We start from the raw sequence: 23,245 nt of genomic DNA, 5'->3' as shown, positions 1-23,245 counted from the left end.
TGTTCATCTTTATTATGGAACTTCTTGCTATCATCAGTACTTAATTCTTTCACAGGAATTTCAACTTCAATCTTTATAATTGTAATAGCCAGTGGTAACTTTTCTTTAATTTCACCCTATGGTAGTAAAACATAGGCTACCCTCAAATTGGAAAAATTATTTTTAACCCTTTCACACCTGCAAAGTGAAGTCAAGTCATGTGCCGAGGACACAAGCCTGTCCTGCCTGGCTGTGCATGCCGTACAGCATCTTTTCCCATCCAACCAGTACTTTTCTGTACCTGCTTTCACGCTCTCAGTTTAATCACAATGATAAGACTTTATAACATATACTTATTTAAGAAAATATTTATACATACATTTAAATGTTTTTTTCTTCATTTTGAATGAAAAGGATGTTCTTGATCCTTTAGACAATTTTTGTAATTTTTTCCATGCCTTTTTTCATGTCTGTAGGTTTGGACACAGCATTAGTGGGGTGGGTGCTCTTTATTAAAAATGTATGGTTAACGTTATTTCTGTTTTCACATGTATAGTAATGTTAATTTACATTTGGTTCAGTTACATTTCAATACGTTCCATTATGTCAATTTCATCACACAAAGTGTTACATTTCAGAACTACTTCTGTGTGTTGTAAATCTTGAAACAGGCAAAGGTGCCCAGTGTTGTATTGCATTACTTACATCACATTTTGATCTCCTTCCTCCTCTTCTGCTCCTTGCAGATAACGCAAGTTCTGTATCTGCTCCACTTGTCAGGCACATGAGGTCTTGCTATCAGTCTCGAGGGGAGTTCAGATCTCTTTTCTCCACCAGATCTCCTTTTCTCTCATTTATCTTTTTCTAGATTTCCTGTATGACTCCCACTTGAAAGATGGCACAGCTACTTTTCCTTATAAATTCTTGTATAGGCAAGACTTAAAAGTGACATGTCCACAATGTGAATGAACAACTTCCAGTACCATTTGGTGGATTTTCTGATGCTTTCAACTGTCTAATCCATGTCACCTTTATCCACAGATTTATTGTAGTCAATATTGCTGCAGGTTTCAATTTCTTCTGTTTGATGATCCACCTTCAATGTTTCCACCATTTCTGTAGAGTAGAATGTCAAAAGCATTCATACCTCTCTTTTGTCACACTATTTTAGTACCAACAGTAACCACGACGCAGAACAGAAAGTAAGCTCACCTTGCTTTAATTTTTCAGCCACATTAGTTATATCTTTCTTTGTGTGCTTGACTGTACCACATGCATTGGTTGTTCAGTCATACAACCAACAAAAGTACCTGTTGTCACAATACCTTGTGTCTCCCTTTCGTAAATATGGCTCTACCGCTGTAGCTACGACATCTCCAGAGGTGCCAATGCCCTCCACAGTACGTCATTTCTCTGCCATATTAATCTTGATAGAAACTAAGAGAGGAATGCAGTAAAGAACAGAAACAAGACAAGAAATCAGTAGTGCAACAGAAGCTGAAACTACACCTTGAAACTGAATGCAACTGCCATCTTGCAACTTTACTGCTAATTAAAATCTTCCAAGATGGCCACCAGATGGCGCATAGGTCAAACTTCCACAGAAACCGAGTGTAGCGAAGTGGAGAAATCCCGAGAGAGATGGAACTGCTACAGCAGTCCTCCAACTGAAGGACACAGTCCCTCCCGACTTCTACAGGAGTTCACCGGTGCAAAAGGGTTAAAAATAGGAAAGTATCAATGACCATGCAAACCATTTTCTTCTACTTGTCCACAAATATCTCCATGTTTGGTGGGTTTCTGCACTCTATTCTCCAAATACCAACTGATGATTTTTACCACAGATACATCCCCTCACAGAAGCTGGTATAAATCATTCTCCTTTTACCACCGCCTTTCAAAAACTGGCACACAAAGCATTCACTCTGATGACCCATTTTTCCATGCAGTCTCTATAAGGGATCATCAATTTCAATAACAACAAAAGGTTTTTCTTGATGAAAAACCTTCTTAGCTCAATGAGAAAACTCATTTTCAACACTGACTACAGCAGCAGCAATTGCAATATTGTTTTTGAAAAATACGTACACTCATCATCATTTTCCATTTCTTGATCTATTCCTTTTGTGCAACTTTCTTAAGAGAAAGTAAACCACAACAGTCATATGGACAAAACCAAACATCATCAAAATATCGCTCTCTCAATTTCTGTCCACTGAATACCAGTACATTAATTTGACCGATAACAAATGCTTCAACCTGTACATCATTTTGGGCACTATCCATCTTTCTTGGAGTTTTAGATGGCTCATACATGGTGTACAGAACACAAAGAATTGTTATATAATACACTGTACCACCATCAATGTACCACTCTTCACTAACCAGTTTGTTTGTATCTATCTACAGAAAAAAATGTTGTATCTCACAATGAACCTGTCTTCTCAATTTTCAAAATATCTGTGGGGTTAAATTTCTTCAATTTCCCATTGATGTTACGAAAGTTGACAACATAGCACAACCCTTTCTTCTCTCTATGCTTGGGCACTCATTTGACTGAAGGCCCATTTCCTTGCTGCTAAAACACACAAAATCTGTGTTACATTGTTTTGGTAAATCACCAGTCTCACACATAAAACCTTTTTCTATCTTCATTTGTTTTATAATGAGACTTTTTAATACATCTGTTTCAGATGTAGTCTTATTGGGTCCTCATTGCTGTTAGCCTACATTTCCGTCATCACTGCTGCAGCATCACTTTCATCATCATGATCTGTTATTCTCAACTCAGAATTTAAATTCCATTTTTGTAATTTATTCCACGTTTCCCCTTCAGCAGATAATCAGGCCTTGTAACAAATGTAATTGAACTCTTTTTGGCAGAGTTTGCAAAAATTGTACACAAGGTTCACCATCATTGATTGGTTTGTCTAACAGAGAAAGTTGAGTTTGTATTTCTTCAAATTAGGCTGGATGACCTTGTACAGACGATGACATGAAATGTGTGTGTAAGTAAATCAATGTTTTCAGCTGAGTGAACTTCATAAATCTTATGTAGTGTGTCCCAAGTACCTCTGGCAGTTTTTGCTTTCACTGATACAAAGTGACTTGGTGCTCAGCAACAAAATTAGGTGTTTCCTTGCCTTTCCATTAGCATACATCCATGCAGCATGAATGGTTTATTAATTTTAAGCATTTTCATCTGTTTTAACCAATTTACCACAATCAATGTCAAAAATCTTATCTTTTCTAAAATAGTCTTCATTATAATTCATTAAATTACCCAACTTTCTTTGGCTGTCAGTTTTCAACTTGTTACCTATCATCTGCAATCATCTCGTCTTTTGCACTTCTATGACTTCTAGTTACCACCAAAATCAGTTAAACCTGTCACCCTTTATGAAAAACTTATCACCCGCATTCCACTACCATGTTGGTAGTTAAAATAAATCAGTTACTTTCAAAACCTCAAATGTATGATAATATTGAAAAAACCATCCGATATCCATAGCACAATAAGCAAACTAACAGTTTCTATAATTTCTAGTCATAACCTTCAACGAACAGTAATAAACATTAGTCACCATGTTTTTAAGCTGATAGCAGTACACGACTTCTGTATCTTTCCTTATTTCTATTACTAGACAATTTCTTATTTTAATTAATCACTGTACTTTACAACTAGGACTATCATGACAACTGAAATACTTTTATATACCACTCCTAAAACTTTCAAATTACTGACATTTTAAATTAACAAGGAATTAACTAAAAATAGTTTTAAAAGAAAGAGCTGCCATACCTAAAGCTATCTGATATGGTGGATATAGCAGGCACACGTCTGTACGTAGGCTATCATTTATAACTCGCCATGCCAGTCCCAGTAACTGCTCTTCATGCCCAATATCTTGTATTAGTTGCATCAGTGGTCTATATGGTTGGTAAACAATGAGGCAGCAATCCAAATTTTCCAAAAGATAAAATTCACATTCTAAGATATGGTTTGTACGATAAGGAAATTCCTGTGTATAGGCATAGCTGAATTTATTCTTTACTGTAAAAAAAAGGAAAACCTCTTATTACAAACTAAGTTCAAGCAGGTAACATAAGTTAGTGTAGCATTACCTCTTAAGGCAGTCAGTAGACCACAGAACTCTTCTAAATGACAAGTATCTTAGAATAAACGCAATGTGTACATTCAAAGAATAATCAGCCATAAACCAATAGATCATCATACAGTTTTTCTGCACTTCAATTTCTGCTTGACTGCTAAATATGTAACTTTCCTGAAATTCAGTTGGGGAAGAACAGGGTGTCACAGTTAAAAGTAACCCACCTCCCCTTTGAAAGCAAATGCAACATTTTGTCTTCTGAAATAGAGTAAAAAGCTACAACAATGAACATTTCACACAATATTCCATTGTTAGTTTTCTTTTTCAGCATTTCAGTTTATTTCATCACTGAAGTTGGATGTTTCCCTTTGTAATTTGAATGACTTTCTTGATAGAAGAAAGAACTAGAATTGTGTAAGCATACTGAAAACAGGTTCGATAAAGGAAACTCAAAATTTTCAAGATCAAGTTATTGGACAGAGGACTACCAGCAAAGAGAGCAATACAGTGTCTGTACAAAAACCGAGAAACCTACAGATCTGTACAAAATGTGAAACACCATAGAATTGCTTTAGTTCACAAATCAGACGTTGTTGCAGACATTTACCAAAAGAATTATTCAGAGGCCAAAAAAGTCTACATGTAAAGTGGCCCAACAGGCACATTTAAGTAAGAGGAGTTGCCAGTGGACACTGAAATATCTTAATTTTAAGCCATAACATGTGATGGTTGTGCAGCAATTATGGGAGAATGACAGTCATAAATGTGCAGATTACTGCATGTGGCTTTTTAGTATCATCAATGGTGGTTTGTTAGACCCCTTCCATTTACCCAGTACCCTTTCATTTTTCCAATCATGTTAATTCACATAACAGAGGTTCTGGGCAACAGAGAACCCTAACACTGTGCATCAGCAACCAGTGTTTGATGCAGTGTAACAGGAAGACATATCATCGGACCAATATTTTTCAAAACTACCCTCAACACAGATGCATACATGGAAATTTTGCATATTTTGTGTTCAACTCACTGAATATGAAAGATATACTGCCTCTTCCAGAATGATAGGCCAGTGTGCCACCCATCTAATGCACCCCTGGAATGAGTCCACATGTCTCCACTGAGGAACAAAATGTCAGCAAACATTTTTGGCCACCACATTTGCCGGATCTAACAACATGTGTTTTTTCCTGTGGGGACACTAAGAGCAAGGTGTATGAAACAAATCCACACCCAATATAGGAACTAAAAGACATAATCACTTGTGAAGTTGCCACCATCGATATCCGAACTTCATGCCGGTTGTATCTGAACACACTTAGACATGAAAAGTTGTGTATTTGTGTTGCAGGAGGTCACTCCCAACATCATCTATAAATGTATTTTTCACTTTTTTCCATTATGAATAAATAGTAAGTTCATTTCAGCTCTTTGTTTCTGCAATTTCACTGCATTTTCTTTGCACTTACATGGACTACTTTTATCTGTGCCACCCTGTACAATTGTTGCCAACAACTTTCTTTCATTAAGCACTTACAAAATTTCAAGTGTTATTTCCCTCCTGAAGGAGGGCTTATTGCTTACTGGTAATGATTTACTTCCACTTTGTTCAACAATAACACACTTTAATACAATTTTCTTCATCCACAATACTATTCAAGTCATATTTTAGTTACATTTCGTGTAACTACAGTAATTATTTGTATATTCAACATTATGTACTTACTAACAGTCTGGCAGGTAGTAATAAGTCTGCTATTGGATATTACACCAAATTCTTCAACTTTGGAAGCAAGGAAGACACATGTTGGAGCAAGCAACAAAGGATCAATACATTTCAGAGAATTCTTGGCATAGAAACGTTTGAAGAAAACTGTGGCAGTGGCTATCACTTGTTGCCTAAGCTTCAGCTGCTCCCCAAGTACCTGAATCACTGAGAAATAAGTAACACAAGTGACAGAAATATTTCATTACAATGCAGGTTCATTCTGTAAAATTTCAAAACATACTGTGATTCAAAATTTTACAAGATAAAAATGTGTAACTAAACCTTGTCTTACAACACACACCCTTATGTGCAATAAACATACATTCTTATAAATATGAAATACAAGACAATTATGTGATCAATACTTATGAAATTAGACAGAAAAATATACTTTAACAAATGGTCTCGACAAAACCCTAGAAAAGTACAGTCAAAGTCAGATAGTACTGGTCACCTGTTAATCAAGCACAAAATTCTTGAACAGATCAGATTTATCCAGTACCAACTGAATCGTTATCGCATCACAAACTGCCTATTGGCTTCTGTCTCGGGTTTTTCGGCCAACGTTCATCTAATGATTTTTCTGACGTTTCGCCAGCACGAGTGGTTGGCATTGTCAAAGCTTCACCCTCCATTGCCGGCAATGCCAGCCACTCGTGCTGGCGAAACGTCAGAAAAATCATTAGATGAACGTCGGCCGAAAAACCCGAGACAGAAGCCAATAGGCAGTTTGTCAACAAGTTGCCACAAAAGCCTTAACAATTTTGTGTTATCACATCATTTGTTCTTACAAGTAACCCCTTCAGTGCAATGTTGCAAATTCAATTGACAGTGTTAACAACTGTGACAGAAAAAATATTAGCTGCTAATGGCTTGCCACATGCATCAGAACAGCAAAAGAAAATGAGTGTCTGGGAGGTCCACAGCTCAACATTTATGAGATGTACATATTATACTTCACAGAATGGACATCATCGACATTCAAGAATCATTCAAAATAAACCATTAATTTACACCATGAACGCCAAATGAAAAATGGTGCACCACAATGATCACACAGGTTTGCACCATTAAGATGGCAAACTCTTTGGGAGTTACTAACTGTGTAGGACATTCAGCTAGGTATCCACTTTGAAAGAGTGCACATTGAACAATACTGATGTTGAAAAAAAATAAAATTAAAAAAATAATAAAACCTTCATTCATGTATGCATTTCTTATGCACTTGACACATGCCATGTCATAACAGTTACCAAGAGATTGATCAATGGGAAACTTAACTAACGGGGTGATGAGAACTGATGGAATTTGATAACATGCAACCAAATCCGTCTTTCATGGAGCTTATCGTGACACTGGCTATCCTTTAAGGTGTAGTTGCAGATAGTGTGATACGTTTCATAAGCATGGGAAAAAAAAACATCCAGAGGCTGAATTTGTCCAATAGTTCCAGATGGTATGAATTGCAATGTTACTCAGTTTTCCAGAGGAATAGTTTGCTGTAAAGGACCATGATTTTTACATGCACACCAGGAACCAAGCAAAAGCAAGATATTTTGACCAGCTATCATACCATTGTTTTAGTTATCTTAAACCCATTTTCCCAATTTTTGGTTGCTATTTTGTAAACATTCCCTACCGCCCTTGCAAGATCACACACACGAGAAAGAACCATAGGGGCACCATAGGCACCTCCAACTTCTTGCAGCACAATAAATAACTTTCCAGCCAATGTACTGTCCAGATTAACAGCCAGCTTAATTTGACACAAATATGTTAATGCACTGATGTTGGTTGATCTTGACACAATTCTCTTGGTACCTGTAATTTCCTCTCCAAATCTTGATTGTCGGAGTTGAAAAATTCCTTACTGAACAATGGGGTAAGTTTGTTTATCTCAACAACAACAACAAAATTTCTGGCCAATTCCACAGTTTGCCATGCATCATTAAGTTGATGTCTTGTTTGAAATTTCGTTATTTTACGGCTTCCAGTTCTGTAGTACTGTTTGAATTTGTGCAAGTGCAACCACCCGTATCTTACATCGAAATCACTGCAACTTATGTCAAGTGCAATCTGATGTGTGTAACTTAATAGGTCACTATCACGCTCATCATGTAAACTGCATCGATTATCCTTGGAACATGCCAACACCAGTTTCTGTAACTAGTGCATCTTGTCTTCCCTTGAATATCTGTAGTTTTTCGTATGCACTACATGATCATATTGCTGCAGACATATTTGAAATCTATTCATAACTTTTTTTATTATGCTGCAGACACTCTTCCACGTATGTAATAATGTTTAGTACCCACTCCTTGGACAAAGATTGTCCTTTATTACATTTCACTGGAGACAGGATTTGTGGCTACATGTCCAACAAGGATGATGAACTACATGGCTCAACACCTGTTTCAAAATTACTATTTTTAAGCAAATATTATCATCATTGTACTCCTTATGTACAGTGTCCTCACAGTTGAGAGTATACACCACCCCATTCCACTGACTCATCTTGCAGAAATGCTAATATTTCATCTGCTCCTTCTTTCTCACTCTGCAAAATTCCTTGGGGTGCTTTCTAACAAAATGTCAACTTCAGCAACTGTTGTTGTAAATATAAGGCAATATTTGCATTTTTTTTTTATTGTTGCCACTGTTCTGCCTTGTATCAACACTACTAGCACTGTACCACTGCTGTGAGTTACTTGCTGACTAAGCAGTTCAACTATGTTCCATAGCCTCGTGCTGTGCTCACCAGTAGATACCTCCAGTCCCACTCCACCATTGCCATGAGCAGCCAATATTATGGTTGCATGTTAGATAATATGTGGGACATCAAATGCCGTAAACACCACTGGCCTTTTTCGACCTCACACTCACTAGGTTGATTGTTAGTGTTTTTTAGAAACTTCTGCTTTCACAACATACAAAAAATTGTTCCATCCACACTGAACCACAAGAAATGCTGAAAACCCTAAGCCCTCACAGGGACTCAAAACCGATTCCACTTAACTCCTTACTCCTCCCGATTGACACATCCACATTTCTTACCTACTTCTAAAAATACATTCTAAGACAAAAAAAAAAAAAAATCACACACCATGAAGGAAATATCCAAATGGGTCAGAAATTAGTAGATGTGGTGTACATGTACAGGCAAACAAATGATTACAATTACAAAAAAACTGGTTGGTTTATTCAAGAGAAAGAGCTTCACAAATTGAGCAAGTCAATAACGAGTTGGTCCACCTCTGGACCTTATGCAAGCACTTATTCAGCTTCACATTAAATTGTCAAAATCTCAAGATGGTTGGAGAGCCCAGCAGATAATGCTCCAAACATTCTCAACTGGGGAGAGATCTGACGAGCTTGCTTGCCTTGGTAGGGCTTAGCAAGCATGACAACAAGCCGTAGAAACTCTCGCTGTGTGTGGATGGGCATTGTCTGGCTGAAATGTAACCCCAGATGGTTTGCCACAAAGGGCGACAAATGGGATGTAGACTATCAATGATGTACCACTGAGCTGTAAGCATGCCACATATGACAACCAAAGGGGTCCTGCCATGAAAAGAAATAGCGGTCCACACCATCACTCTTGGTTGTCCAGACATACGGCAGGCAACAACTAGGTTGGCATCCCACTGTGTCCAAGGTGTCTCCAGACATGTCTTCGGCCTTGAATCTCATTGACTTAGAATTGTCTTTGGACATGATTCCCACTTTGAACTGTGTCCCAATGACCAGCAAGACATGTCTGGAGACGCTCCACACAGCGGTGGAATACCAACATGACTTTCACCCATCATAAGGCGAGACAACCAGGACTAATGATGTGGGGTGGTATTTCATTTCATAGCATAACCCCTTTGGTTGTCATCTACATTATCCCCACAGCACAAGGATACATCATGGTATTCTATACCCTGTTTGTTGCCCTTAATGGCAAGCCATCCTGGACTTACTTTCCAGCAAGTTAAAGTCAGCATACACATGGCGAGGGTTTCTACTGCTTTTATTCTTCCTTGCCAAACCCTACCATGGCCAAAAAGTTTGCCGGATCTCTCCACAATTGAGAATGGTTGGAGCTATACACGCAGGGCCCTACAACCGGATCAGGATTTTGAAAATCTAATGCACCAACTGGGCAAAACTTGGCACAATATCCCTCAGGAAGGCATTCAACAACTTCATCAATCAATGCCGAGCTGAATAACTGCTAGCAAGAGTGCCAAGAGACCAACGCGTTACTGACCTGCTCAGTTTGTGAAGCTCTTTCTCTTGAAAAAAATCATCCAGTTTCTCTGAAATTGGAATGATTTGCTTGTCTGTACATGTACATCACATCTACCAATTTCCCTCACATTCGGATAATTCCTTCATGGTGCATCACCTTTGTTGTCTCAGACTGCTTACGAGTACAGCCATCCCAGCTGTCACACAGTAGCTGCCCTTAAATGTCCTGCCAAACACATCTCTGATCTAGTTGACCACCACCTCGAACCCATCACACAGAGCTTCTCATCCAACATACACGACACTCATCACTTTCTGGAACATCTGAAATCCATTCCCATCCCTCTCCCACTTGGAACCCATGTCATCATCATTAATGCAGTTTCACTTTATACAAATGTCCCAGTTACAAATGGCCTCTCAGCCCAAGAACAAACCTTTACCAACAGCCACCTGAAAGTTTTCCTAAAACATCATTTACTGTCATCCCAGCCAACTTCATCCTCACCCATAACTACTTCACTTTTGAGGGCTACACCTACCAACAAATCATAGGGACTGCTATGGGAATCTTCATGGGGCACATGATGGTCCTTCTCCAAATATAAAGCCAACCTTGAGACTGATCTCCACATCACTGTAGCTCATATTCAAACCACAGTGTATATAAAACCAACAATAAACAACAATTATAACTATTTACTTACTTACTTGCTTATTTTCTTTTCTTTCTTTTTTTTTTTCTTTTTACTGTCCTGATACTTAACTGCAACGTTCAAACAATGGATAGCCCAGGTTGGAATATCAACAATATTATGAAAAGGACAGAGTATGATCTAAGTGGACTGATAAAAAAATCTACTCACCACACAGTAGCAGGAGAACGCACACATAAAATGTATTACAGTTTGCAGCTTTCGGAGCCAGCGGCTCCTTCTGCAGAAGGGCTGAAAAGGAAGGAAGAGGGATGAAGGAAAAGGATTGATCAGGTTTAGGAAAAGGGGTGGAGTTTGAAAAGTCATCCAGAACTCCAGGTCAGGGGAGACTTAACAGACAGGATGAGGGTCGACAGAAGCGTCCGATCCCACGCGTCGGCTTTGACCCGTGAAATAAGGGTGTTGTGGTGTGTGATGTCACGACGGCGGGGAGTTTGGTTTGTGAGTGTGATGTGTTTGTAGATGTCGTCGTGTTGTGGTTTGTTGTGCCCTCTGGTGGGATGTTCAGGGTTTTCGTTTGTGTGGTGCAATGGGCTCAGTTTGCTCTTGCTCATTATCCAGAATTGTTTGAGTGTTGGCTGTGTTTGTAGTGGAATTCGTTTCAGTGAGTTAACGAGTTTGTGGTTTTGTGTGAAGGTTAATTTAGTGTTGTTCGCTGTACGTCATGTGGTAACTTTAGTAAAATTAATCGGTTGTTTTTGTTCAGGAATGGATATGACGGATAAAATTAACAGTGCGCGTCTGAGGGATATGATGGGGATCACTCCTTTGGAACTGATCAAGTTTTTGCTGCTTTTCTGTTTAATTGCCGAGGTTGTGAAATGCTCTATTTGTGGCGAAGAAATGATGTTCGCTAAAGTTCCAGCGCCTCGGACCAGGGACGGTTATATGTGGCGCTGTCGAACAGATGACATTTGCCCTTCCATACGACGTGGTTCCTGGTTCGAGAAGTCTAGGTTGGGCATGCGCAAGATTGTACTGGTGACTTATTATTTTTGTTATAGATCACCACACAGTTTTTGCGTGCATGAGACTGGTGTGAGTGAGAGGAGTGTGCTTGATTGGTTTTCTTCTTGCCATGAAGTGTGTTCTGAGTTCATTAAGTACAGGGGTAAGCTGGGGGGGGGGGGGGGGGGGCATGGGGTTGTTGTGGAGGTTTGGGAAAAGGAAGTATGGGAGGGGTAAGTCTGTGGTTGGTCTCTGGGTGGGGGGGGGGGGCTGCTGTTCTGGGGGTTGGGTGTTCTGAATGTGTTTTTATGGTTGTAGAAGGGAGGTCTAAGGCGGAATTAGTGGGGTTAATTGAGGAGTACATAGAACCGAGGGCCACAGTAGTTTCAGATGCATTTTCATCATATAGGGGGTTGGGTGAAAGGGGATTCAATCATTTAGTCGTTAACCATAGCTTAGAGTTCAAAAATTATGAGACGGGGGCTTGCACAAATACCATAGAGGGGATGTGGGGAGCTGTTAAGTCAGTTCTTGGGAGGGGGAAGAGGCGCTCTTCCAACCTTCAGTCTCATTTAGATGAGTACTGTTGGCAGAAGAGTGTCCCTGAGGGCTATTGTGTTTTTTCGGGTTTTCTAAGGGCTGTTAGTAAAATGTATAGGCCGAAAGTGGTTGGTTAGGGTGGTTTGGGTAGGTGGGTGGTTGGCTGCGGCTCAGGGAGGGGTGGGTGGTTTATTTTGTGTTAGTGTGTTTGTGGGGGAGGGGGGAGGGGTGTTGGTTTGTGTTTCAGTTGTGGAGGATCTATTTTGTTGAAGTTTTTGTTGAGTTTTAGTGTGTAATTGAGATTTTTTTATGGTGCATTTGGTTTTTGTATATTGGTTTTTTATTTTGGGTTAAGGGGGAAGGTTGGGTTGGTTGGGGAGAGGGGTGGGTTGAGGTGTGGGTGGGTCGGGTCTTTCAAAAAGGTTCAAATGGCTGTGAGCACTAGGGGACTTAACATCTGAGGTCATCAGTCACCTAGAACTTAGAACTACTTAAACCCAACCAACCTACGGACATCACACACATCCATGTCCGAGGCATGGCGTAGCGGTCGCACAGTTCCAGACTGAAGCGCCTAGAACTGCTCGGCCACACCGCCCGGCGGTCGGGCCTTTCTTTTGGTTGAGCATTTTTTCGTTGGTGTGTGTGTGTGTGTGTGTGTGTGTGTGTGTGTGTGTGTGTGTGTGTGTGTGTGCGCGCGCGCGTGCGCGCCTGTGCCTGTGTGAGATTGTGGTGGCCAACTTAGTTTGTGGTGCCGTAACTTTTTTGGGGTAAGTTTTTATTGTTTTGTTTTCAGTGTGTGTGTTGTGTGTTGGGGTCTAGGGAAGTGTTTAATTAAAATGTGTGGCTGTGAATGTTGGTATTGGTATCGGGAGAGGTTTTTGAGTTATATAGGCCAAGGGAAGTGTTTGATCCTAATTTATGGGATCGGGAGCTGCTGTTGAGCTATATAGGTCAGGGGAAGTGTTTGATCCTAATTTATGGGATCGGGAGCTGCTGTTGAGCTATATAGGTCAGGGGAAGTGTTAGGTCCTAATTTATGGGAAGGGCAGCTGCTGTTGAGTGATATAGGTCAAGGGAAGTGCCCGATTCCAGATGATATTGTGTTTAGTGGTATTTGGGGAGTCTTGCGGTATCGGTTTTTTTCGTCATTTTGTATGGGGGTGGGTTCTAAATTTGTTTATATTTAGTTTGTCCCCACCCAAAAACCCCCCATTTCCCGCACTTGTCCTGTTAGTGTCATTAGGCTTTTTGTGGAAAGTGTGTGTGTTTGTTTTTCAATGTATTTTCGTCCTCATAATGTGTATGTAATGACTTTATATGTGCCATATTGGAATCGTGGTTTATGATCGTTTCTGCCATATTTGTGATGTCATGGGTCAAAGCCGACAGGCGGGATCGGACGCTTCCGTATTCCCCAGGATGAGATGGAAAGACTGTTGGAAACTGCAGCAGACAAGATTTGAAAACTTGAGATCTTAAAGATGGAAGATAGGGTAATAAAGTTAATAAAAGCGAAAAGCTAAGTGCACTGTATGTGACTGAGGTAGGAGGGGATCAACAAAAAGAAGACAGGTCAGAAAATGGAAGATGTAGAAAACTAAAAGGGAGTGTAGAAAGCAATAGTTACTGTGAAGAAACACTGAGACTGAAGAAATTAAAATAAATTAAGCCCAGGTGGGTGGCGACAACCAATGATGTATGACTAATTCCCATCTGTGGATTTCTGAGAAACTGGTGTCTCGGGGAAGAATTCAGATGGCAGGTGTGGTGTAACAGACATTGAGGTCATGACTGTCATGTTGTAGAGCATGGTCGGCACGGCTGATATAGGTGGTGGTAGGAGAGTGCACAGCGCAAGTATTATAGCAGGGATGGTCAAGGGGTAGGCGCCACAGGGTAGGGCGATCGATGCAGAAGGGGCATAGGGTTTGACAAGGATGTTGTGGAGGTTGGAAGGGAAATAAAAAGCTATTCTAGGTGTGAAGGGCAAATGTCTGACAGAATGGACTTCATTTCAGGGTATGATTTTAAGAAGGATAGATTGCTACTCACTGTAAAAGACTTGTTGAGTTGCAGAAAGGCACATCGAAACAACTGATACACACTGAATTTTTGGCAAAGCCTACTTCAGAAAGAAAAACACACACACATTCGCACAAGCAAGCACTTCACATAGGCATGACTACTATCTCTGGCCACTCGGGCAGTCTGGCATCTGATTAGATTTCCAGATGAGGCATTAAATTTTCCCTCTAACCCCAGAGCTTCATGAAAAATTCAACTCTTTTAGCACACATCACACCTGAAACAATGAGACATTTCTGCTCGTTTTTGACTAAACCACTGCAAACGAGCAGCATCTAATAAATCAAATGTAAATGTAGATGTCTTCATTTTTTTGTGCATATGGTCCAGGACTACAATCACATTTTCTCACAAAATCTTTTATTTTCTGCTTATTCTGTTTACACTGAAGCAACAAAAGTTGTCGGGCAGCGATACGTACATATACAGATGGCAGTCATATTGCGTAGACAATGTATAAAAGGGAAATGCATTGGTGGAGCTATCATTTGTGATAATCAGTTGATTTATGTGAAAAGGTTTCTGACATGATTATGGCCGCACCACAATAATTAATAGACTTTGAACACAGAATGGTAGCTGGAGCTAGGTGCATGGGACACTCCATTCTGGTAATTGTTAGGGTATTCAACATTCCAGTATACCGAATATTCCAAATTTCAAGCATTACCTCTCACCATATAAAATGCAGTGACTGACGGCCTTCACTTAACAACCGAGAGCAGTGGCATTTGCTTGGAGGTGTCAGTGCTAACAGACAAGCAACTTTGTGCAATATAATGGCAGGGATCAATGTTGTACGTACGATGAAAATCTGGTGTTAAAGGTCTATGGCAGCAGGCGACCAACGCGAGTGCCTTTGCTAACAGCATGACATCGTTGCGGTGCCTCTCCCGGGCTCTTAACCCTATCTAGACAACTGGAAAACCATGGCCTTGTCAGATGAGCCCCAATTACAGTTGGTAAGGGCTGATGATAGGAGGTTCAAGTGTGGATTAGACCCCACCAAGCCGTGGGCCAAAGTTGTCAACAAGGCACTGTGTCAGCTGGTGGTCCATAATGGTGTGGACTGGGTCCTCTAGTCCAACTGAAGCGATCATTGACTGGAAATGGTCATGTTTGGCTACTCAGAGACCATTAGCAGCCATTCAGAGACATTATGTTCCCAAACAATGATGGAATTTTTATGGATGATGTCACCAGGCCACAATTTCTTCTGAGTCTGAAGAACATTCTGGACAGTTATAGCAAATTATTTGGCCACCCAGATCACCCAACACGAACCCCATCAGAAATTTATGGGGCATAATTGAGAGGTCCGCTTGTGCACAAAATCCTGCACCAGCAACACTTGCGCAGTTATGGACATCAATAAAGTCAGCACAGCTAAGTATTTCTGCACGGACTTCCAATCAATTTTTGAGTCCATGCCATGCTCAGTTGCTGCACTATGCTGGGCAAAAGGAGGCATCACATGACTTTTGTCACTTCAGTGTTATGTTCCAAACAGTCTGCATTCCACGGACCACAATCAGCACTTACATTTTGCAGCAGTTTTCCTCTTCTCAAATCTTCCAACTACGTCTACTTTTTGTTTTAATGTCAATATGTTTCTTTTGTTTCTCCGTCATTTCTTTTACCTGAATTCGTTTGCTCTTACATGCTGAATAACAAAACTGAGTTTGTTTTCTATTTACATGGAACAGGCTGGTCTATAACAGTGGAAACAGTACTCTGCTGTCACAAGGAATAATGCTGAAACTGCAGCGCGTACCATCAATGAGTGGAGTTTCACATATAATGGCCCAATATTTATGGGACTGTCAAGTATAAACCTAAACTGCAGACAGAGCCCAGTAGAAGAGTATTCATTAAACCATTTACACAATTCCAATAATGTATCATAGAAGTCATATGTTTTAACAATGATTGCAACGTACTAAGGCAATCTTGGTAATGATCAAAGCTTTGAAGACTTCCATGAATGATCAACTAGTAAACTTCAAAAGGAGCAGTCCATGTTGTAACCTTGAAGTGTATGTTGGTAACATCTGACGCATGCGGTCATGGGAAGTTAAGGCAGCAGAAAAGCCAGTGATATAACAATCCTTGCATTTTTATCATCAGAGATTTAACGTAACAACCACCTTAACTTATTACCTGCTAGAGTGTGATCAAACTGAATTTTCGGAGAAAACCCTGTCGGGGGCAAATGCATGGAACCATGTAATATAAACCACGTAATATAAACTGAGTTTTCATTAATTGGTTTTTGCCTCATTTTTGTGTTTCTTTTTATCACCTCAACCAAGATATCACTTTCACAATTGTTGGTAGTTCTCAACAAACACTGTTATCTTCCAGCGTAACCTAGACATCGGTACAATACAGATTCTGCCTATGAGATAAAGTTGTTAATATTAATTTCAACACAGACAGTGCTGTACAGAACAGTAAAAGAAACTTGTATTAGTGGCAAAAGCAGAAAATGAAGAAAGTAATTTTGTCACCACAATCAAGATTCGTATTCCAGATGAACTGATAATCTCAGATATGTCAACACGCATCAAAAGCAGAATGTAAAGGATAGAACACCCAATTAATTTGTATGTTAGCAGCACTATGACACATGCAGTTAACACCTTTTCATTGGCTACCACTCATCATCCTCCCTCTGGTTGCCTTCAACTTGACATGGAGACGTATTACCAACATCTGCTTTATACGGTGAGCAAGCACAGCCCATGGACTGTCCTTTAAACAGTTTAGCTGATCTATTTTTGTAGCTCATGTCAAATGAGACTGAAGACGCTAACTGACTAAAGGCACACTGAGATGTCAGCCAACAGCAAGGCAGCAGATCATAGGGGACTGCACACTGCATTACAGTGTCCCCCCTCCCCCCTTAAACAAGCAACCTTAGCCATTACTATGTACGAGCTGTCACAAGCTGGAAAACTGTATATCTACATTATTTGCTTTGCCAACTCTCAACCAAATAATCATCTACCACCTTAACATAGTACTAAGGCTACCGTGTGACTGCTAACCTACAGACCTGTCTGTCAACAAAGACATCAGTCTGTGTCAACAAAACCTAACTCTAGTATTTCAGAAAAACTCTATATATAAAGTAACTATTTACACATGACAAGTCTGCGGAAAGTGATCACTAACAAAAATGTCAATATCTGGCAAACAGGCAAAATTACGGCAATATTGTGCACAAAATGTGAGCAAACTGTATCTCACAGCATTTAGCTGCTACCAGATTAGAAGCTTGTCACTGGCTATGCCATATAATTCTCCCCCTTGGTGCCTCTAACTTGACTGGTTATGCATTGCTACCACAAGTTCAGTACAGCATGCAACCACTATCCCCAGATAACACTTTGTAAACTTTAGTTCAATTCTGCCAGCTTACGGGTCTTCTGCAATAGGGGCTTGCTCAAATGGGTAATGTTGGGTAAAGAACTAGATGCTGCATTGATGAGAGAACTATAATGACATCTAACTGAAATTATTCAATAACACAACAGAAGATCTAAGCTAGAGGTGCAGGATGGCACAACATCACATGAGAAATTAACACAGAATTTGTAGAAGTTATTATGTTGGACCAAGAAAATCTTATTTGGCTAAATAATTTACTCACTTAAGATACACAGTTCTGAGAATACATTTGTCTTATTTTACTAGCTGTGAACCATATATGCAGTTTAATAATTTTTAGGGAATGTGAAGTACCCAAATACCTCATCTTACATCAACACATTTTGCCGCAAAACATTGAAAACAGTTCTAGCGAAGCAATGATTTAGTAGTGCTAATTAGCACAAACCACCAAATTAGATAACACCGAAATAAAAAAAAACATATATTAGTAAGAATTGGGCCAATCATTTATACCTTAAGAGTTGATTACTCACAATTACAAAAGAAGATGAAAATTTTCTGGTACTCTTCTTCAGTTAAAATTCCTAAATCATACTGCCGTTCTCTGATCAGGTCCTGTTTATCCAGAAGCCACTGCTGACTGTAACAAAAACACAATTAAAACATAACCAAAGTGAAATACAATGGACATAAAATGCGTGCAAATTAACAGCTTCATTCTGCATGAAACTGCTCCTTATGTAAAAAGAAAAAAAAGCAAGTAATATTTGCTCCATGAAATTTTGAGTATCAATTCTGAATCATGTGTACAAACATGAAACAAACTTTCTGTTAGGCCTGTAATTGCAGCAATACAGACTTTAATCTGACAAGAGCACAAAACTTTACACAGCGCCATGTGTTATGGCTTGGTAACTGAATTTTAACTACACTTCAATAATCTCAAATGTACAAAAACATATCATATTACACAACACACATACTATTCACATCTTACACCACAGGAACAAAAGCAACGAACATTTCACGGGCAATGTAAACTAGGAATCTATCCTTACCAGATGCCTATTATATTAATTCTGCCTTTTTCTCTAGTCATATATTCAAAGCTTTGCATATTCTGAACCAGTACAATATTCGTCTTTCACAAAAACGAAATTTAACAAGGCATTTAAGAGTACGGATCTTGGATTCAACGTGTGGAAATTATAGAAGCAAATGCAGAGTCACGTTAGCTGGTAAATGTTACACCGTGTTCCATAACGTGAACAATGCCGGGTCAATAACAAAGTTACAGAGAATTGTTTACATCTATCGTGATGCTAATTTGAGTAAGATATTTTTCATGAAATAGTGATTTCGTTTTGCAATATAAATCTTTTATGACACTAGTAAATATCAGTTGGTTTCCACTCATAAGTGCTTTTTTCCACCGAAGAAACATCAGTGTAACTTTCTGGTTAAACCAATGTTTACAAAGCCACTCCAGGAATATTGGCGAGGTTTTCGACTTACTAGTGAGAACTCTGCCAAAAGTTTCCAGCCATTTTCAAGAGATTTCTGTACTACCTGCAAATACACGAAATTCCAAAATCAATGTAACTTTCGTGGATTATTTAGCTAACTAGGCACACTTACTTGTGCGAACTCTCCCAAAAGTTACCAGACATTTCTCATACATGCGGGTATGAAATATGTATATTAAATATAGTCTTAATTTTGAGACGCAAATTTTAAGTAGACCTACGCTTTAGGGTACTCATAAACAATGTTTTACTGCAAAGTAGTGCATTTCATCCTCATTTTCGCTGAAGTTTTTTTCATTGAAGATGCATTCAAAGCGTAAATCCATGCTCTACTACTTCTACGGTAGCCAACTGTTGCGAACAAACTACAATGCGTTCTGTCAAAACCTTTTTTTCTTGCATGCAGAAAAATTCTGGCGGTGTTAGTAATTAGCATGTAGGTTTTCCGGTGGAATAGGTAAAATGTAGGGATAAAGACGTAAGCAATGTGTTAATCGAGACAATAATGATGTACTTGAAATGTCAGATCTTTGTTTTAAACGAATCGTAGCCTAATAACGGAAGTTATCAAAATATGCAATGCATGCTATCGTTCATAAACGTAGTTCAACGGTTAGTCATTTTTAATTTGTTTTAATCATTCATTCTTATTTGAAGCCGATTCGCGCAACTTCGGGGGTAATGATGAGTTGTCCGTAGCAGAGCTCTGTCTCTCGGAATAAATTTTCTTTCCCTGTGGCGGTCATCTTGGGTCAAGAGTCTGAGGCATTCCTGAAATTTGTAATTTTAGTTTCTGAGACGTTGGAAAAAAAGTGTTGAGGTACACTATTCTGATAGGAAAGAACGTGATTATACCAGAAACTATTGCTGAACTACCATGTAACATGTCGTGTATTTGTTCATGGCAAAACATACAATATTTCGATAACCAAATAACGAGAGCTAATAAAGGAAAATACAAAAATAAAAATAATTTTATTTTGACTCATGTTAGCTGCATACATATGCCGGGGTGCACATTAAAAAAAAAAAATAGGTTTGGGGACTCACCTCCGAATCGAGATAACGACAGCTGTAGGAAACCCATAAGTATCATGTAAGATCGAGAGAAATGCCTACCACAAGTGAGAGTATTAATATCGTAATGGTACACTGCCGAAGCATTCGCAAAGAAGTGTTAGAGGTACCTCAAGTATTTTCCTCTTCTGTAGATCCTGGCTCATCTGCAGAAAATACAGGATCTGTCATTACTCGTCCACTTGACTGTGAGTGACTTGTCAATGGTAGATCTAGGCAGCCTGTATAGCTGACACATGGACCAGGAAGGACTCAGGGTGTTGTACCGATCCCTCTAACCAACAAGTTTGAGGTGCTTCCTCTCGCTGAATCGGAAACGGAGCCATTGGGACTCACTTCTCTTATTTTGGGGAAACCTGGTTTGTCCATTGTCAAGAGGACGCAAATTCAAAATGATAGGGGTCTATGAATTGTCTGCAGTTCAAACATATGGTGAATGATGGTACCCCTTAGGGAAATGGCAGCAAGGGACAGGAAAGGGCACCAGGTGCACTCAGTGTGTATGCCTGGCGGGTCTCGTTCAACATGCTGAAGAGGTTATTCCAGCGGCCATTGGAGGAACAGGGTGCAACCAACTGCAGAGTGTGGCATACGTTGGAAGAAGTGATGCCTGTCATCTGGACTCCGAGGTCACACTTGAGCCATTTCAGCGAGTGGTAGAGGAGTTCGAGAAGACCAGCCTTATGCATGGAGTTTCAACGAAGTTCACAATTTGCAGCATTGTCCCCAAGACTGAGCGTGGTTCTGAGTCGAGTGGAAGGACTGAGCCAGAGACTTTGAAGGTTCTGTGACAAGCTATGCTGTGACTTCCTGGGCTTGCACCGTAGAGTTGAGAGTCCCCCGAAATCTGTCAGATTTGTACTATACATCTGAGGCTGCTGCTCAGGTAGCTGACTGTGTGTGTGGGGTGCACACAAGAGTTTTTTTAGATTAGATACATCTCCAGCCGAGCCATATAATGATAGCCATAGAAAAACCAGAAGCATGAGTGTGAGATCAAAAGAAATGTCTCCTACAGATGAGAGCATTAAAATCTATTGGTAAGCTGCTAAAGCATTCGCAACAAACTGCTAGAGTTTGAAGTGCTCATGAAAAACAGTGTAGCTCACATATTATTAGGTACAGAAAGCTAGTTGAAAACTGTTATTGTTAGCAGTGATATTTTTGGGGAGAATTTAAGGATAGGCAAATGGGAAATGGAGGTGGTGTTTTTGTTGCAGTGGACAAGAAACTCAAATCTACCGAGACGGAAATTGAAGATGCATGTGAGATTGTTTGGGCAAGACTCAGTATCAGGGGTGGGCATAAAATGATCCCTGGATCCTTCTATCACCTACTAGACTCATCTCCTGATGTAATTGAAAACTTTAGAGACAACCTCAGTTCACTTGTATGTAAGTTCCCCAATTATACTGTAATTAGTTGTGGAGACTTAAATCATCCAATGACTAATTGGGAAAATTACTGTTTTGTTAATGGTGGACATGATAAGACATCTCATGAAACAGTACTAAATGCCTTCTCTGAAAGCTACCTAGAACAGATAGTTAGTAACTCCACTCATGTTGGAAACATATTGGATCTAATGGCAACAAAGAGACCTGACCTCTTTGAGGATGACCGCATTGAAACATATCAGTGGCATGGTGCAGTTGTGGCAACAATGATTATCAAAGTACAAAGGACAACGACCAAGAAGAAAGATCTATATGTTCAGTAAACTAGATAAGAAGTCAGTAGTGACATATCTCAGTGAGGAACTTGAAACTTTCAGCACAGGGCAGGAAAGTGTAGATGAACTATGGCTCAAGTTTAAAGAATAATTGACCGCACACTGGATAGATATGTACCCAGTAGAACAATCCATAATGGGAGGGAACCCCCATGGTAAACAGTCACTGTAAAGAAACTTATAAAGAAACAGAGACTAACAGCATAATAGATATAAAACAAAGCATAGGGCTGTAAACAGAGAAATGCCGAATGAAACACATTTGGCTGTCAAGAGAGTAATGTGTGGTGCCTTCACAGACTACCGTAGCAGAGTATTATCAAGTGATCTTTCACAGAACCCAACGAAATTCTGGTCATATGTAAAGGGCTGTTAGTGGCTCCAAAGTTAGTGTTAAGTCCCTAGTGAATGAGACAGGAACTGAAACTGAGGATAACAAAGCAAAAGCTGTAATGCTTAACACAGTTTTCAAGTGTTCCTTTACAAGGAAAAACCCTGAAGAATTACCTCAGTTTAATCCTCATACCACCGAAACAATGAATGAAGTAAGTATTAGTGTCAGTGGTGTTGAGAAACAGCTGAAATCATTAAAACTGAACAAAGCTCCAGGGCCCGATGGAATCCCTGTCAGATTCCATACTTAATTTGCAGCTGAGTTAGCCCTCTTCTAAATATAGATCCCTTAACAAAAGACTGTGCCCAGTTCTTGGAAAAAAGCTCAGGTAACAGCTGTCTACAAGAAGGCTAGTAGAAGCAATCCACAAAACTACTGTCCAATAACCTTGACAGTGATTTGTTGTAGAATCTTAAAACACATCCTGAGCTCAGACGTAATGAGGTATCTCGAACAGAATGACAACCTCTACGCCAGCCAGCATGGATTCCAAAAACAATGATCATATGAAATCTAACTTCCACTTTTTTCACATGACATACTAAAATCTTCGGATCAAGGCAATCAGGTAGATGCAGTATTTCTTGATTTCCGAAAAGTATTTGACTCAGTACCACATCTATGCTTATTATCAAAAGCTTTATCATATGGGATATCAAGTGAAATTTGTGAGTGTATGACATTTTGGTAGGGCAGACACAGTATGTTATCTTAGATGGAGAGACATCGTCAG

At 39.6% G+C, this 23,245-nt stretch overlaps 1 protein-coding gene across 2 annotated transcripts in view; it reads right to left on the bottom strand.

Annotated features, from left to right (window-relative positions):
- LOC126457519 (cyclin-C) overlaps positions 1-19,666 on the bottom strand; it is a 49,962-nt gene extending 30,296 nt beyond the window's left edge. Inside the window, exons 1-5 of one of the 2 annotated variants that reach the window (XM_050093856.1) lie at positions 19,531-19,666; positions 19,299-19,352; positions 18,317-18,423; positions 5,818-6,024; positions 3,782-4,033 (exon numbers count right to left, since the gene is read on the bottom strand). In XM_050093856.1, coding sequence (XP_049949813.1) covers positions 3,782-4,033; positions 5,818-6,024; positions 18,317-18,423; positions 19,299-19,330 — 598 coding nt within the window. In that variant the 5' untranslated portion in view covers positions 19,331-19,352; positions 19,531-19,666. Of the gene's footprint in view, positions 1-3,781; positions 4,034-5,817; positions 6,025-18,316; positions 18,424-19,298; positions 19,353-19,421 lie in introns of both variants that reach the window. The other variant, XM_050093857.1, reaches the window with a different exon arrangement.
- Positions 19,667-23,245: the final 3,579 nt, after the last annotated feature.

Source organism: Schistocerca serialis, chromosome 2 (assembly GCF_023864345.2).
Source record: "Schistocerca serialis cubense isolate TAMUIC-IGC-003099 chromosome 2, iqSchSeri2.2, whole genome shotgun sequence".
Taxonomy (NCBI): Eukaryota; Metazoa; Arthropoda; class Insecta; order Orthoptera; family Acrididae; genus Schistocerca; species Schistocerca serialis.
This window is presented reverse-complemented; position numbering and strand designations above follow the sequence as displayed.